This window comes from Schistocerca cancellata, chromosome 3 (assembly GCF_023864275.1).
Source record: "Schistocerca cancellata isolate TAMUIC-IGC-003103 chromosome 3, iqSchCanc2.1, whole genome shotgun sequence".
Classification (NCBI taxonomy): domain Eukaryota; kingdom Metazoa; phylum Arthropoda; class Insecta; order Orthoptera; family Acrididae; genus Schistocerca; species Schistocerca cancellata.
Window position 1 is genome coordinate 803,982,706 of NC_064628.1, and position 16,256 is coordinate 803,998,961.

Sequence of the window (16,256 nt, forward strand, 5' to 3'; positions counted from 1 at the left end):
GCATCTAACTGATAGGCCTACAGTATATTATTTAAAAATAAAAAAATTCACGTCAAATTGAATGAGTCACAAGCCAGTCAAAGAATACACATTCATTGATGACAGTACAGATACGTCGTTTTGGAATTAATGAGAATGCATGCTACACTAAAGCGCCGATACCACTGACTATAGCCGGCCGCGGTGCGCTGCTGCTACGGTCGCAGGTTCGAATCCTGCCTCGGGCATGGGTGTGTGTGATGTCGTTAGGTTAGTTAGGTTTAAGTAGTTCTAAGTTCTAGGGGACTGATGACCACAGCAGTTGAGTCCCATAGTGCTCAGAGCCATTTGAACCACTGACTATAATTAGCTACAAAGGTAAATATGACAGGTAGGTCTGTGATATTTTCTAACAAAGTAGTCCAGAAGCAACTATATGCCCACAATATTTCCGAATTACTTAACGAGCGGTTGTTGATTTTCTAAAAATTCCTCTTCTACAGTGCAGTAAGTGCCTTATTCTTTACTTTAGGCTAATGTTCTTATGAACAGGCTGTGTGTACGTTAAAAGATACGTCATGATAATGTTCGAGCTCTAGTTAACTGTGGGTTCTCCAATAACTAACTTAATCAGATTGTTCTCATATCGATTCATGCCGGGTAGTTTAGCTGTGATAATCGACTTAACCAGTCGTGCTCGCAGAACAACAAGAAAGGCCGTACTTTTTCTACTGAACTGTTGTCTATACGCCAAAGATACTACTTTTGTTTTGTCTAACTAGGGAAACGTTTTGAGTTGATATCTTTGGGTTGCCACGAATCACAGACAGTATAGTCTGTGACTTGTTTCTGTTTTGATTGGAATTTAGAGGGCGCTTTCGCAGCTGTAGACAGTTGACTTTCATTTGTCTTGTCCGTATCGTACGTACTGCCATCTAGTATGATTGAAGTTCATTTGTCCTTGATAGTTAGGATTGTTGATGGGAAATGGTGCAATATTTTTAAGAATCTGTTTTTATCATCCATCCCATAATGCTCTATCGTTCACAACAAATATTTTTTTGACCTTATATCGAATTGATCGTCGCGGCTTAACCTTCAAAATTGCTTAGTCTACTGATGTCAAGGCTTAATTTGTTGCTGATGCCATCGACCGTTTAGTCTGTTTCTTTTATTCCCAATATATTTTCATGGTGTATCATTGCCTATACGTCGCTTTGACAGATCGTTCTACTACAATAAGTCGTATGGGTTGGGCGTTAATGGAATTACTTGTTTGGCGAAAGAAGTTTTACGATTAGTTCAAGAATGGCATCCAATAGTAATGCTGCCCATGTGTTAATGAAAAAGGGTAAACGAGGTGCAGCAGCGTACGTCCATGCAGATTGTTCGAATTCTTCATCTCCGCAGCATCTGAGTGAACTATTGGATATAATATTAAATCCTGGAAAACCCATAGAAGAATGGGAGACTATAGACTGGATCAAGTGGTTGATGGCTGGAGGAAAGACGCCTGATGAATTCGCAAGTATAGGTAAGTCCTGCCAGTGTACTAAATGACTATTAACCGTGCTTACATGCTTAATAAAGAAAACCCAGTTTTGTCGTAAAAATGCTGTCTCGTTCTGGATGATAATGTACTTGACATGACGTGTGTTTACATATCAGCTGTGAGACGTACTATGCATCACACACTTATTCACGAAGTATGCGCGTAAAACTAGCTTTTGTGTAATAGCTGATTAATAAAATTGTGAAAATAATTTCACTTTAGTGAAAGCTGCCAGGATAATTGCTTACATTTAATCATCTTTTGCGCAGACGTGTGTACCGAGATGAAAATAAAAAGAAATAAAACTTTATTTTCAATTTGATGTGTTCAAAGAAGTGTTAAGTTTAGAGTGTTATTAATCAGAAATGCCGAATGAAAAAAATTATACATATGTATCTGTTTGATGGAAGTTGTCGTCTGTTCGTTATGTAATATGATTTTGGCACATCATAACATTATTTCTTGTTGATTACAACTAATCACTTACCCTATGCACTATTTGTTACGTTAGAGATATTGCTTTAAACTCGCTGACGGATTCAAGTCACCAAAAGTTCAATCGGTATAATTCTTTTATATAACTATTTAATAACCACGATTTTTCCTTCTCGCATATATAAGTAGCAAATACAGTGTATTTCGTGAAATTGTTGCGTGTGGTACAGTGAGGCAAGTTTCCTTCTTTGTAAGAACTTGCAGCCTAGTTTGTGGTTGGCCAGAAATAGTGTAGTTGTTCATAAGATTGAGAAATTCAGAGAGTTGTGTCGTAGGGCCTCTGTAAAATGTGCGACTCTGTGGGTGATTAAATGACTTTTTCTTGAGTAGTGTTAATATCATATATTTAATATTAAGTCTATTTTACATACATCTGATTAATTTCCTATATTGATATAGAATGTGTCCAGATGATGTTTTGTTTATGAACTTGACTGGTAATATTTCTAAGTATAGGTATTCAGATTTTGTAATTTTAAAGCTCCACAGAAATGTATGTTTTTCAGTTGTCCAGTTAAATTGGTGACCCCATTGAGCCTTTAATAACCACCACATATAAGGTGTCAGCAGATAAATGATTGAAATGAATCACATGGTGGCCCCACTTTGCATTTTTCTTAATTTATGTACTTAGTAAGCAGCAAAATGCTCCTCAGACGTTTTTCTAATTGTAATACACTTTTTCTGTATTTACTTTGCAGTTTTCATCATTTATAATGAAAAGTGCATTAATTAATGAATTAAATAGGGCTTTGGACTACACTACAGAACAATCTATTACCACAAGCTTTAATTTATTCAGTTATTGGCGTTGACAACTTGGTACAAATTATCATCTTCCAATCAAGATTTTGATGAGATGTGGTCAGTTTCACACTGTTACCTGCCCTGTGTTAGCTGTGTTTTTAACTTCTACCTCACTTCTAGAAAGTTAGCAACAATTAGCAAATTATCTGGTTTCACACATTTATGGGTTCTTGCATGCCTATATGGAAGAGATGATTTTTGTCCCAAACCAGTGATAGGCTACCCCCTTTGTATGTAACTTTTTTTTTTTTTTTTTTTTTTTTGATAAGTAGTTAAACATGTAGTCATATTATTAAAATTAAAATTTATGTTGAAACATCTTCCAGTTCGTAGGTATGACAATGCAACAACATGCGGATTAGTGTGGACTGCCAACTTTGTGGCATATCGCTGTCGCACATGTGGCATTTCTCCATGTATGTCACTTTGTGCTGAGTGCTTCCAAAAGGGGAACCATGTGGGACATGACTTCAATATGTTTCGTAGTCAAGCAGGAGGTGCTTGTGATTGTGGGGACACATCTGTCATGAAGGAAATGGGGTAAGTGTAATAATTGTTGATTAAGTTTCTGTTCCCAGATTTTTAACTTAATTAAGTTGGGTTTATTATTTAGTAATAGGTGGTTATATCATTGCAAAAGACTAAAAAAAGACATGTGATGCGTATCTTCAATTACTGTATAAAGTTTGTTAGCAGTGGAAAAAGAAATATTGTTTTAGGCATTGTCAATGTAATGGAATATGAAGCATTACTTTCTTTAATTGGCAAAGGTTGCTAATGTGACCATATGAATCATTTACTGATTAAAGTTAAGACTGCATAAGATGGAGAGAACAACAAAAACTGAGGAAGAGCATCATATGCGAGCTGTTTAATTGGCAGCTGTAAATAAGTGTTAGAGTTAGATTTTAAAGAGTGGATGGAAAGCTACCAGCAATCAAAAGTAATGACACTGGCTGATGATGTAGTTGGCAGCCACTACTAACCCCCTCAGCAGCAAACTTTGTGGCGCAGATGTGCATCTGATACAATACTTTCTGTTATCAGAAGGCACACATGGAAGAAGATGTACTGTGAGATATTAATCATAGAATTGAGGGAAATGTTATGACTTTGCTGAAGGCCTATGTTACTATAAATGTAATGAAAACATGGCTAATATGAAAAGTAGCGAGCAGCTAGATCAGACTCTAGGGTTGATGACTATTGATGTTAAAGGTTGGCACCAAGCAAAACCCAGATTGCATCCCATAATTTTGTAGCTTTGTTTGGAATGTTCATGTGGACATCAGATGCCTAATCCATTGTAGAAGATGCAGTGGTAACTCTTATGCCCACACCTCTATCATCCAAAAGAAGGCACACTGATTCCCACTCAAAAACATTTAGGCCTACACCTATGGTGTCAATCTGAATCTTTCATAGCACAATGTTTTTGCAGCTAGAGATTGCAGCAACCACTGTCATTGGCATTTCAGCACCAATTCTAATGTAGATGTTTGCTTGTATCTCAGTTTAATAAGGATAATTAGCATGGAACTTCTTCACTATTATCAGTTAGATGTGCTTCTGCCATTATGCAGTAATGGGTGTTGTTTTTGGAATTGTATCACACATCACATTGGCTTAGATATTTCACAACCACAAGGTATATCTGCAAGTCCACATTGATTGTATATCTTATTGGGATAACGGAAGTATCCAATTCCATCCCTCTGCTTTGACCAATGGCGTCACCGATATGGCAGAAACGACCATTCACAACAACTCCCATACCACTCCTATGACGTCATCATGTAAACATGACAACAAACACCAAAATAGATTGAAAAACCACCAAACAGATATTCCTCCAAAAATATAATTAAACTAATGGGACCAGCAGGGAAAATTGGGGGTTATTGGGTGGGGACAAATTAAATATAAACACACGCCACTACCCCAAATGACAAAAAAACACTAAAATAACAAGACCCCACAACCTTCCCAAATTCCACCACACAAAATTCACTGGAATCAGTCACTTCCCTTGACCTATATAGGTCAACAGAAACAACCAATACCACACTATAAATTTAAAAACTTTCACCACCACCACCACCACCACCACCACACTTAATCCTACCACAAAAAAACAGCACCTTGAAAATCAAAATTGGAATTGAGCACTTCCCTTGACCTGTTATCCTTACGACATCTCCACATATATCCGTCCCTGGTCCAAGACGCCGGAACTTTAGTAATCCTCATTTCTTCACGACATACTGGACACTTCACGACTTCAGCCAACAGGCTGAATAGTTGAAGAAATTTTATTAGAGACAACGCGCTGTCCCCCATCATTGCTGACAACCTAAAACTTTTGAGCTTGTCAGTCATATCCATACCTACCAAAGACATAAACAAAGCAATTTACCAAAATTCATACACGACAAACAGAAAAAAAAACTACAATAATGTCTACATAACAAAACCAAAATCGTTAACTCACTGAATAATGTTCTGCTGAAAGCACCGTCTCCACCAGTACCACAGACATGCAATGCTACTACACAAATGAACCCCATACGCCACATAACGCGCTACCCATAAACACACCACCAGAGAGAACCACCGACCGCAACTATACGCCACCTATAAACACGCCACACATGCAGACTAAACCTAAAACGCGCGCGCGCGCGCGCGCACACACACACACACACACACACACACACACACACACACACACACACACACTACTAGAGGGCACCACCGATCACATCAAAACGACACCTACAAACACACCACTCTCACAAACTAAACTCCGCGCTGTCGTGATGTCACACACTACAACAGCCTTATGTCGTATGTCAAAGCTGGCGGGTGGAATTGGACTTGTCCGTTGACCCATATTATTTCAATTGCATTAGAAAAACTGTATTTGAGCATACCATTCTATAACTCCCATATGAACTGCAAATCTTTTTTGTATCCTCATACTGATTTTGTGCCCCTCTGCTTGTCATTTTCATTTGCTCTAAGTAAAAGTCATTAAACAGTACAGTGTGTTTCTTTATTATAACTAATTTTCATCTGTACTCTCCTTGTTCTATTGAGTTTCTGAAATTGTTTTTTTGGGAGAAGAAAATATACCTGTGCCCTAAGCAAATAAAAAAAATGTTTGGCTAAATAGTCACCTTATCTAGCTCATTTTTATATTTTAATTTTCCTGTCTACAGGTAATCTAATTAAGGAAGGGCTCTTACAGTATATCTGGTAAAATGGTGTAACCTTATTTAATTTATTAATCGTTCCTGGCCTTCCCACACCCGTATTGTTGTCTAATTGAAACAACTGTTACAGAATTTTTTTTTTACATAGATTTGATTGTTTATGAGCTTTTGGCAGATATTTGGTCAAAATCTTTCACAGAATCTGTAATTACTGTTGAAATGATAACTCGTGTATTTCATAACCTCCTTTCATGTTGGCACCAATTTCTAAAACCTGCACTGTTAATTTCTTAGGATGATTGCACATTGCAAAAGGTTTGCAAAATTTTTAATACAAATCATTGCAAGGCATCATAAAACACTGTGGGGTTTGTAGCTCTCTACAAATTCTCTGTCCTTCCTTATATATAAAACTGTTGCAGTTAATGTTTGTTAAACCAAATATTAGGCATCCGTTATCCATCTCTGTAATACATTTGTTAGTTTCACTTTCCCCCAACATTCCCATTTTCATTGATAGTATTGTAATCTTGTCTTTTCAGGACTTTTTACATATATCAGATGATTTTCATCTACTCTTTTGTAACAGTCTTCTAGGAATGCGTGTATCCTCCTAAGAAGATTCTTAATGTACTGTAGCTTTGCATTTTTCTTGTGATGATATCCAATACAGGGCTGCCACAAGCTCTGGAAATCAGGCAATTTCAAACGTGTTGGGGAAATCAGTGTAATATCAGAGAAATTTTAAAAGAACACTGGAAAACGCAGTAGATGCAATGGTTTGTTTACTGAGATATCATGCATTGTCGCTGGCTGGCCGCAGCCGAGTACATGCACTGCTTCCCTACTCTCTCATTCTTACTGCTTCTCCCCGTCCTACCATTGCCCTCACCTTGCAGCCAGTGCTGCCACCACTTCTTGCTGCTAGCCTAGCAGCTGCCAGCAAGAGGCAGGGAGGCGTGAGGAGTGGTTTGTTTGGATCTGATTCTCAGGGACTGTTGACACAGCAGACAGAGGCGGCGGCTGTGTGTGCATGAGTTGAGTCTGAGTAATTATGTGAAAGTGTTTGTGCTCTTGTTTTCTGACAGGTCTATGGCCTAAAATTTAGTTGGGAGAGTATGATTGTCTCTTCTATGTGCCTGTTTGGCTCAGCGAACATCTTCATGTTGAGTTGTTACCTATCCTCATTCGTATTAATTCTCAGGGTATTCACACAAGTTATCTGTTGCATGGATTGATCACTGCAATTTGCTTGCATCAATATGGTGTCCATGACACATAAATAGCTGCCCTCATGAGTGGAATTCCAAGACGGGTGAAAACTGCAGGCCATTTCTGCAGGTATCTCATAGAGATCGGGCCTGCCGACGAATTTCAGGAACTGCAACTGTCTCACTGCAAGCACATTGTACAGTGCAGCGTTTTACAGACATTTGATTTATTGTAGTACATTTTGGCTCTTAGAAAGTATGTTTGGCCACCGGGTTGCAACTCTTCATTCAGGTGATGCCACATTGGGCGACCTGTGAGTCTGTGATCATGAAATGATGACGAGGTAACACAATACCAGGTCCATGAGTGGAGAAAATCTCCACTCTGGCTGGGAATCGAACCCGGGCACGCTGCAAGGTAGGCAAACACGTTACCACTTAGCTAAGCAGGCGGACACACAATACCTCTAAAGTAATAGACATAACACAGTGGGTAATAACTGACAATAACGAATGTAATAGAACCAACATTTTATTGGCGGTTGTCTATAGTGTTGGTTTAGGCAACTCATCCCCACCTTATATGCTTCTTTCAAAAGGCCGAATTTTTTATGAGGTTATTTCTGAAATCAGTGAAGATATTTTAAATCTGTCTTGCAACTCCAAGGAAATGCGCATTTTTGTCACCAAATGTGTTTTGTTTTATTGATATAAAATAACATCAGTAGTCTTAATGAAACACACATACCACTTGGCTTGCTTTCTCCATCTGAAAACAGTTCATTACAATAGATGTTGATGTGAGTACTTAACATTTTTGCTCATGTCAATCTCAAAATTTGTCAGGCAAAAATGCTAAAACTTGTCAGGAAATCAGGGAAATATCAGGGAATTTTACTTGGGGAAACTTGTGGCAACCCTGCGACATCTTGGCTAAGGAGATACAATGCCTATTCCATTCCTTAGCATTCATGTTACCACAGTCTCTTTGTCTCCATTAACTTTATCATTATGATTGCACTGTCTCACTTGTTTACCAAGAAAGTGCTAGTTATATTGTTTGCTCTCATATTTAACTTTGATTGTCTTGTTTGCTAGAGTCATAAACGTGTATATTAATTTTGTTTGATGCCTCTTAAGTTTAATTTATCCTTAAAAGATAATTTTCTGTATATTTATTCTTTAAGTGTTACCTGTTGATTCGGTTGTTCACCAAGAATTCCAATAGTATATCACATCCTATCATTTCTGACATTGTCTCAAATTTCATATTTTACAGTCATCTATCAGTGTCGTTTTTACTCATTAGATAACAAAGAAAAGGTAATGTTTGGATGTTTCTGTTGGATAAAGAGAGACAATATGTTTAGAAAAACATTGATGATTTGCAGTTAAACAATAATTTATGCAAAGATTGACAATTGACATCCAATGTAAGAAAATATTTTGCATATGGACAGAAGGGAAAAAATCTATATTTTTTTCCAAACACTTATTTCTTAATTTAGCCATCACCAAAATATGTAGACATAAACGACTTACCATCAGTTCAAAGAGAAATATCAGTAAAAATGCAGTTACGGTATAGCACTGTTTTTCTGTTACATGCTGCTGTTGGTAACTGTTAGCTCAATGAATGATGATAAGTGAACACGAAAATTTATGAGTTTGTTTGTTGGTACCCAATCAGAATGTTCATTCATAATTTTCTATGCTTCTTATATAAAGATAGCTGTAATTTTTTTTTAGGGTAGTGTTTAAATACATCATCAGACTTTTTGGGGAAATTGGGAATAAAACATAAAAGCAGGTTACTGTAATGAAGAACATATATCTTGGGCTACACTACATCTTCATACACACTCTGCAAGGTACTGTACAGTGCGTGGTAGAGGGTATTCTGTACCACTGTTTGTCATTTCCTTTCCTGCTCCACTCACAAATAAAGCAAGGGATAGACTGCCAGTGTGTCTCCACATGAGCCCTCATTTCTCTTATCGTCGTGGTCCTTACGTGAAATATATGTTGGTGGCAGTAGGGTTGTTCAGAAAGTCAGCTTCAAATGTCGGTTCTCTTAAATTTTCTCAATATTGTTCCTCGAAAAGAACATCACCTTTCCTCTAGGGATTCCCATTTGAGTTCCCAAAGCATCTCTATAACACTTGCATGTTGTTTGAACTTATTGGTAACAAGTCTATCAGCCTGATTCTGAATTACTTTGATGGTTTTTGCCATCCAATCTGATGCAGATCTCAAACACCTGAGAGTACTCAAGAATAGGTAACACTAGCATTGTATATGCAATCTCCTTTGCAGGTGAACCAAACTTCCCAAAATTCTCCCAATTGCCTTTCCTACCACAGTCCTCATTTGCTCATTCCATTTCATTTCTCGTTGCAGTGTTACATTCAGATTTGTAAATAACCTGACTGTGTCAAGCAGCACATTACCAATGCTCTATTTCAACATTATGAATTTGTTTTTCCTAGACATTCACATTAATGTACATTTTTCTGCATGTTGAGCTAGCTGCCATTCACTTTTATATGTATAAAAACTATCTGTCGGACAGGGTGGGCAGCAATCTGTGATTGTTTATCGATGATACTTGTGTGTGTGTGTGTGTGTGTGTGTGTGTGTGTGTGTGTGTGTGTGTGTGTGTGTGTACGTTCTTCCCTGGGGCACTCCAAATGATACCCTTGTCTTTGATGAAACCTCACCTTCGAGGACAGTGTACTGGTATTTATTACTAAGAAGTCTTCAAGCCATTCATATCTGGGGACGTATACCATATGCTCACATCATCATTACCAGTCTGTAGTGCTTTTCAGAATCTAGAATTTTGCCCCACATCCATAGTTTGCAGTATATAATGTGAAAAAAGGACAAATTGGGTTTTGCATGAGTGTTGCACTCTAAAACATGGACAGAAGCTTTTCACTGTCTAACAAATCTCTTATTTTCGAAGTCAGAATGTGATAAAGAATTCTGCTGCAAACTAATGATATTGGTCTGTAATTTTGCGGGTCCATTCTTTTATCATTCTGGTATTCAGGAGTTACCTGCGCTTTTTTCCAGTTGCTTGGGACTTTCCACCGGGTGAGAGATTCACAATAAATGCAAGATGGATGAGAGATTAATAATAAATGCAAGCTATGTAAGGAACCAGTGCCATAGAATTCTTTGTAAAACTGAATTGGGATTCCATCTGGGCCTTGTGACATATTTGTTTCCACTCTTTCACTCGTTTCTCTATGCCAGGGATGACTATTATTATGTAGTCCACACGGAAGTCTTTGAGATGGTCAAACAATGGTATGTTTGTACGATTATCCTGGGTGAACGAATTCTTAAACACAAAGTTTAAACATTTCTGCTTTTCTTTTGCTAGCTTATACTACCACTACCACTACCATGAGACTGGTCAGTGAGTTACTGATTGGTAACCTTAGACCCCCTTAGTGGCTTTACATTGGACCAGAATTTTCTCGGATTCTCAGCCAGGTCTTTTGCTAAGGTATGACAATGAGAGTTGTATGCTTCATGGATAGTTTTTTTCGCAGATGCATGAATCTCCGCTCCTATGTCAGTCATTATTTGCTTGCTCTCTTTTGAGCTGAGAATGCAACAGTGTTTGCTTCCTCAGCATTTTCTGAATTTTGTTACTAAGCGCTTACTTCTCCAGGGCAAAATTTATAGTCTATTTAAACTTTGCCCATAATTCCTCTATGTCTGTCATACTGGAACTAAATAATATCAATTCATTGTCTAAGTGTGATACTAACAACTGCTTTTCTGCTCTTTCTAGCAGTCTTATTTCACTATCTGCATACTGTCTGACTGTCTGATGACTGTTCATCACGTTACCTCAAACTAGCCTTCTTGACTGATTTATTATCTTAAGTAACTGCTGTTGCTATATCATCATCATCATCATCAATAATATTGACGCCATCAATAATATCTGCTGTGTTTGTAGCTGCAGGGTCTAAAATATTTCCATTGCTTGTGAGCTGCCGAATTACAAGTACTCAACAAGACTGCCTGCCTGTCTGTCTGTCCCCCCCCCCTCCCCCCCCCCCCCCTTGCAGTGAATCCACAGATGTCGCAACATATACTCTGTATGTTGTTAAAGTCACCTCCAACTACTATTGCATGATATGGGTATTTATGCGCTACTGCCTGTAGACTTCCTTTGAGTGACTCGAAAACTGTCACAGCAAAATCAGGTGGCCAGTAAAAACATCCAACAATTATCTTGTTTTCACCTAGACCTGTTATAGGTGACTGGATAACTTCACTGGCACAGTCAATTTCAATCTCAGTAGAGACAATATTCTTGTCAACTGCAATGAGCAGCCCCCCTCCACCTCCTGTGGTGCTTAATCTATCTTTCTGATATTTGTTCTATGAGTTCCTAATCATTTCAGAGCTTTATACTTCAGGTTTCAGCCAGCTCTTGGTCCCAATAATAATTTGAGCACAAGAATTTTTGTGGGCAGCAGTAAAGTCTGGTACTTTGTTATGAATGCTTCAACAATTTGCTGATAAAATTTTAACAGTCAAAGAGTCTTTAATCTAAGTGCAGTCTTATTTCACTATCTGCATACTGTTTGATGACTGTTCATCACATTATCTCAAACTACCGCCTAGCCCAATAAAACCCTACATGCATTCCACAAGTATTCTGCTACCTGAGTACCTGCTTCATTGGTGTTTTGCACCCCTGACCTATCAAGGGAAGTCCTACAATTCCCCACCCAATAATACAGTTCAAGAAATCTGCAGCCAAGATCGTCACAGAGTTGATGAAGTTTTTGGTTGAGGTCCTTCACATGGCACCAAACCAGAGGACCCTAATCAACTCTGGAAACAATGCTGCAAATTGTTAGCTCCCATGCGGAAGGCATTGTTCGTGCCGATGTGATACACAACTTGCAAATGACTGCTTCCTGCACTCTGCAGGCAAGGCCTCCCCCACATTGTGAATGAGCTCCCCCCCCCCCCCCCCCCCCCCCTCCTGGCAGATGTACTTAGTGCACATTGGCTTTCTTTCCAGCCCTGAATGCTATCTCCATAAGGGGCTCCATAATGTGCCTAATGTTGGAGCTCCTGATAAATAGCATACCCCTGCCTGCGTGTCCCTGCTTGGACCTGTTCACTCAAAGGGCAATAGGCGAAGCCAGGCGGCCCTGCTGTGAGAACGGATTCATCACGTTGGATACACTAGGAGGTGCCTTGGCAGCAGAGCCCATGGATGAAACAAGTGACACCTGAGTTGACCCATGTGACATGCCAAATTCTACGCAATTACTAAACTTCGAGGCAACTGCCTGAAGGTGGCTGATCATAGCCAAAAGCAGCATTCAGCCGTTCCTGAACAGCTGCCAGCTCCTTCTGCATCTGCACACAGCATGTTCTCATCCTAACCACCACAGCAAGATTGACTAAGAGTTAAAGTATAAACGCAGACACACACCTAGATATGCAACTAGCTACCCTCCTGATGTCACAAACAGATGCTGATCCCTTAATGAATTGTATAGCTAGCTGTTCAGAAGAAATGAAAACTGTGCTGCAGACTTCCTAAATATACACTTGCAGTTCGAAAACATGAGATTAAACTTCTTAGACAGAAAAGCATGCAAAGAATTTAAGAAGTATACTACTAGAAAAATTGCAGGGAAAGCTAAATAGCAACTTGTAACTCTGTAGATGTGTAACAGGCATCAGCTGGGGCCTAACTGAGTGTCTTACTAGGCTGAACTGAACTTACACTACACATTTATCTACTACACCAATCATATTTTTGCGTTGAGAGTCATTAGTGTCACCATCTCACAACCAAACTCACATTCCAGTGTAATCTTAGGGCTCGTGATATGCTACAGGTCAGTCTTATCAGCACATCTAGTTTAGTTCTTGCTTTCCATATCAGAAATGAATAATTTGTCATATTCTGCTGAAGTAAATATTTAGATGTCGTGATTCTCACTGAGTTCCGTCGACAATCACCTGACTGACTGTGACTAAATGGAAACAAACTGCCAACAGCAGAAAGCAGCGGAAGAGCCTTGTACACCGTAAGAGCACTATTTTTGAGAAAAAATCTCTTATGAGTTGTTAGGAATAGAGCTCTTTCCACGTAGAGGACTTTGGTGTCGCCTTTTCATGACTGCTGTTGCTGTTTGATCTTTGCAGAACAGGCTTTGCAAAATAGAAAGGAAATGTTTATAAGAAATCTGCATAATCTGTTAGTGAGTGCATCACAGATATGTTTAATAGGTGGCACTGCAACAGCTGTGTATCACAAAAATTTGAAATGTCATCTTTTGGGAGCTGTTGACCACATTAGTAATAAGAAACAATAAGATTCCTGAAGTTAGTTAAATTAGTTTAATACAGTAAACATATGAACTGTGGACATAGCCTGGATGGGGTTGCTTGTGTGCTTCTACGTGGTCCAGTCACATTAGTACGATCATTTGTCAGAAGCCTGAGAATAACCATCTTTTGCAGCAGGGATGTGCAGGAAGGCAGTCCATAAGGTTCTGGAAGGTGCCAATAGGGATATGGAACTATTCCGACTTGAGTACCACAGCCAGCTGCACTAGGTTTTTCAGTTGAGGATACATGACATGAAAAGCCCGACCGAGGTGGTCCTACAAATTCTCCATTGGGTTTAAATCCAGGGGGAGTGTATGGTAAAGTGGTGCTGTTTGAACCACACATGTACACCTCAAGGTGTGTGCCACGTAGCATTGTCCTACTGGTAGATGACAGTAGATGCCATCATTCCAAGGACAAAACAAACTGCATACTTGTGTTGATCCACAGCACCTTTCAGAATGATGGGATCAACCAGGGAATGCCACTAAAACATTAGCTAGACCATAACTCTCCCTCCTCCAGCCAGGACCCTTCAGATGATTGTTGCAGTGCCATACATGCCAATGCCCATCTGTCCCATGGAGCGTAAAGCACGATTCATCTGAAGAGGGCATCTATCGTTACTAAGTGGCATCCAGTTGCAATATTGGCAAGCAGATTCCAGCCTCCATCGCCCATGAAGAGCAGTCAACATGGGTGCATGAACCAGTTGCCTTCTGTGAAAGCCTGCACGCAGCAACTTTCACTGTATGGTTGTTAAGAGGACACTGTTGTTAACCCCCTTGGTTCACCTGAATGATTAGTTGCTGAACAGTTGCACATCTGTTCGCCTGTACACATTTCCACAGCTGTCATTCACCCCAGTCACCTAGGGCGCATGATGCACCACAGTTGCTTCAGCACCAGTTTTGGATAGTGGCATTTTGCCATTCACAGTGTACCTTAATCATAGCGACATGCAAACTGTTTACAAACTTAGCCGTTTGGGAAATGCTTCCATCCTTGGGCTGAAAGCCAATGATCAGATAAATTACTCCATTTCTGTATTATGATGATGACTGCACTATTTTCGCATAAACCCCCCCCCCCCCCCACACACACACACACATTTCATAGAGCCTCCACGCTAGTTCTGCCACCTGCCTGCCACCTGCCTGCCATCTACGAGTCATTATTGGACATTGATGTTGAACATAGGCAGTGGTTACTTTAACGTGATGGTTACTTTCATGTGACTCAGTGGTCACATTAATGTAACTGGATCATGTACAATACAAATAGCTGTAGCATACTGAACAGGTATCTGTGGGGAGGCCATACAAACCTATGGTTGCTGAAGAGGCGCAGCAGCCATTTCAGTAGTAGCAAGGGGACGATAGTCTGGATAATGGACTGTACTGGACTTGTGACATTAGTCAATATAGTGTTGCTATGCTGGCTCTATGAACAGTTGAAAACAAGGAGAAATGACAGCCTTTATATATCGAGAGGATGTGCACCATTACTTTGTGGTTTAATGATGATGGCATCCTCTTGGGTAAAATTGTTCCTCATTCGGAGCTTTGGGTTGGGATTATTCAGAAAGATGTCATCAGGAAAAGCAAAACTGGAATTCTGCGAGTTTGAGTGTGTGCTGTTACATCCCTTAATTGGTTAAGTAGGCTATAGATTTAAAATGAGAGATGGGTAGGTTGAAGTTAGATACAGTGGGAATTAGTGAAGTGACATGGTAGGATGAACAGGACTCCCAGTCATCTGAGTGCAGCGTTATCAGAAAAATTCAAACAGGAGTCGGTCTAATAATGAAAAAGGACATAGCAATGTGGGTAATCTATTATGAATAACATAGTGACTATATTACCATGGCTGAGGTAGATACATAGGCAACACCTACAACAGTAGCAGTTTACATGCTGACTAGCTCTGTGTTTTACAGAGACTGAAAGAAAGTATAGTGAGATAAAAGAAATTATTCAGTAGTTCAGAAAAATGAAAATTTCATTTTGTTGGGAATCTGGATTTTGATAGTAAGAAAAAGACAAGATGGAGAAACAGTAGGAGAAGATTGATGGAAGGAGGGACTGAAAGGGGTAGCCGCCTGTTAGAGCTTTACACAAAACATAATTTAATCATTGCTAACACTTTGTTTAAGATTCAAATAAGAAGGTTTTATACATGGAAGAAACATAGAGAAGCTAGAATATTTCACGTAGATTACATGATGCTGAGGCAGAGATTTTGAAACTAAATGTGAATGTATGCTTTCCCGGCGTATACAGCTGGCGAAGAGTTCTCGGCCAGAAGATGATGATGTATGTCACTCGTCGAAACGTCGCAGTTTGAAGACACCGCCACCCGGCTGGAAGCCCGAGAACTCTTCGCCATTTTGAAACTAGATTACAAGCGGCAAAACTTTCCCATTGGCAGATGTGGATTCTGACCATAATGTTTTGGTTATGACCTATGGATTAAAGCTGAAGAAATTGCAGAAAGATCGAACATGGATAAATTGAATCAACCAGAGGTTGTTGAGAATTTCAAAGATACCGTTAAGCAACTATTCATAGAAATGGGGTAAAAGAATACAACAGAAGACAAATGGGTAAT

The 16,256-nt window shown here is 39.3% G+C and overlaps 1 protein-coding gene across 2 annotated transcripts in view; it reads left to right on the plus strand.

The window, feature by feature from the left end:
- The first annotated feature begins 908 nt into the window (after positions 1-908).
- LOC126175863 (E3 ubiquitin-protein ligase Ubr3) overlaps positions 909-16,256 on the plus strand; it is a 281,912-nt gene continuing 266,564 nt past the window's right edge. The window contains exons 1-2 of one of the 2 annotated variants that reach the window (XM_049922876.1): positions 909-1,513; positions 3,160-3,373. In XM_049922876.1, the coding sequence (XP_049778833.1) occupies positions 1,288-1,513; positions 3,160-3,373 (440 nt within the window). In that variant the 5' untranslated portion in view covers positions 909-1,287. The remainder of the gene's footprint in view (positions 1,514-3,159; positions 3,374-16,256) is intronic. The other variant, XM_049922877.1, reaches the window with a different exon arrangement.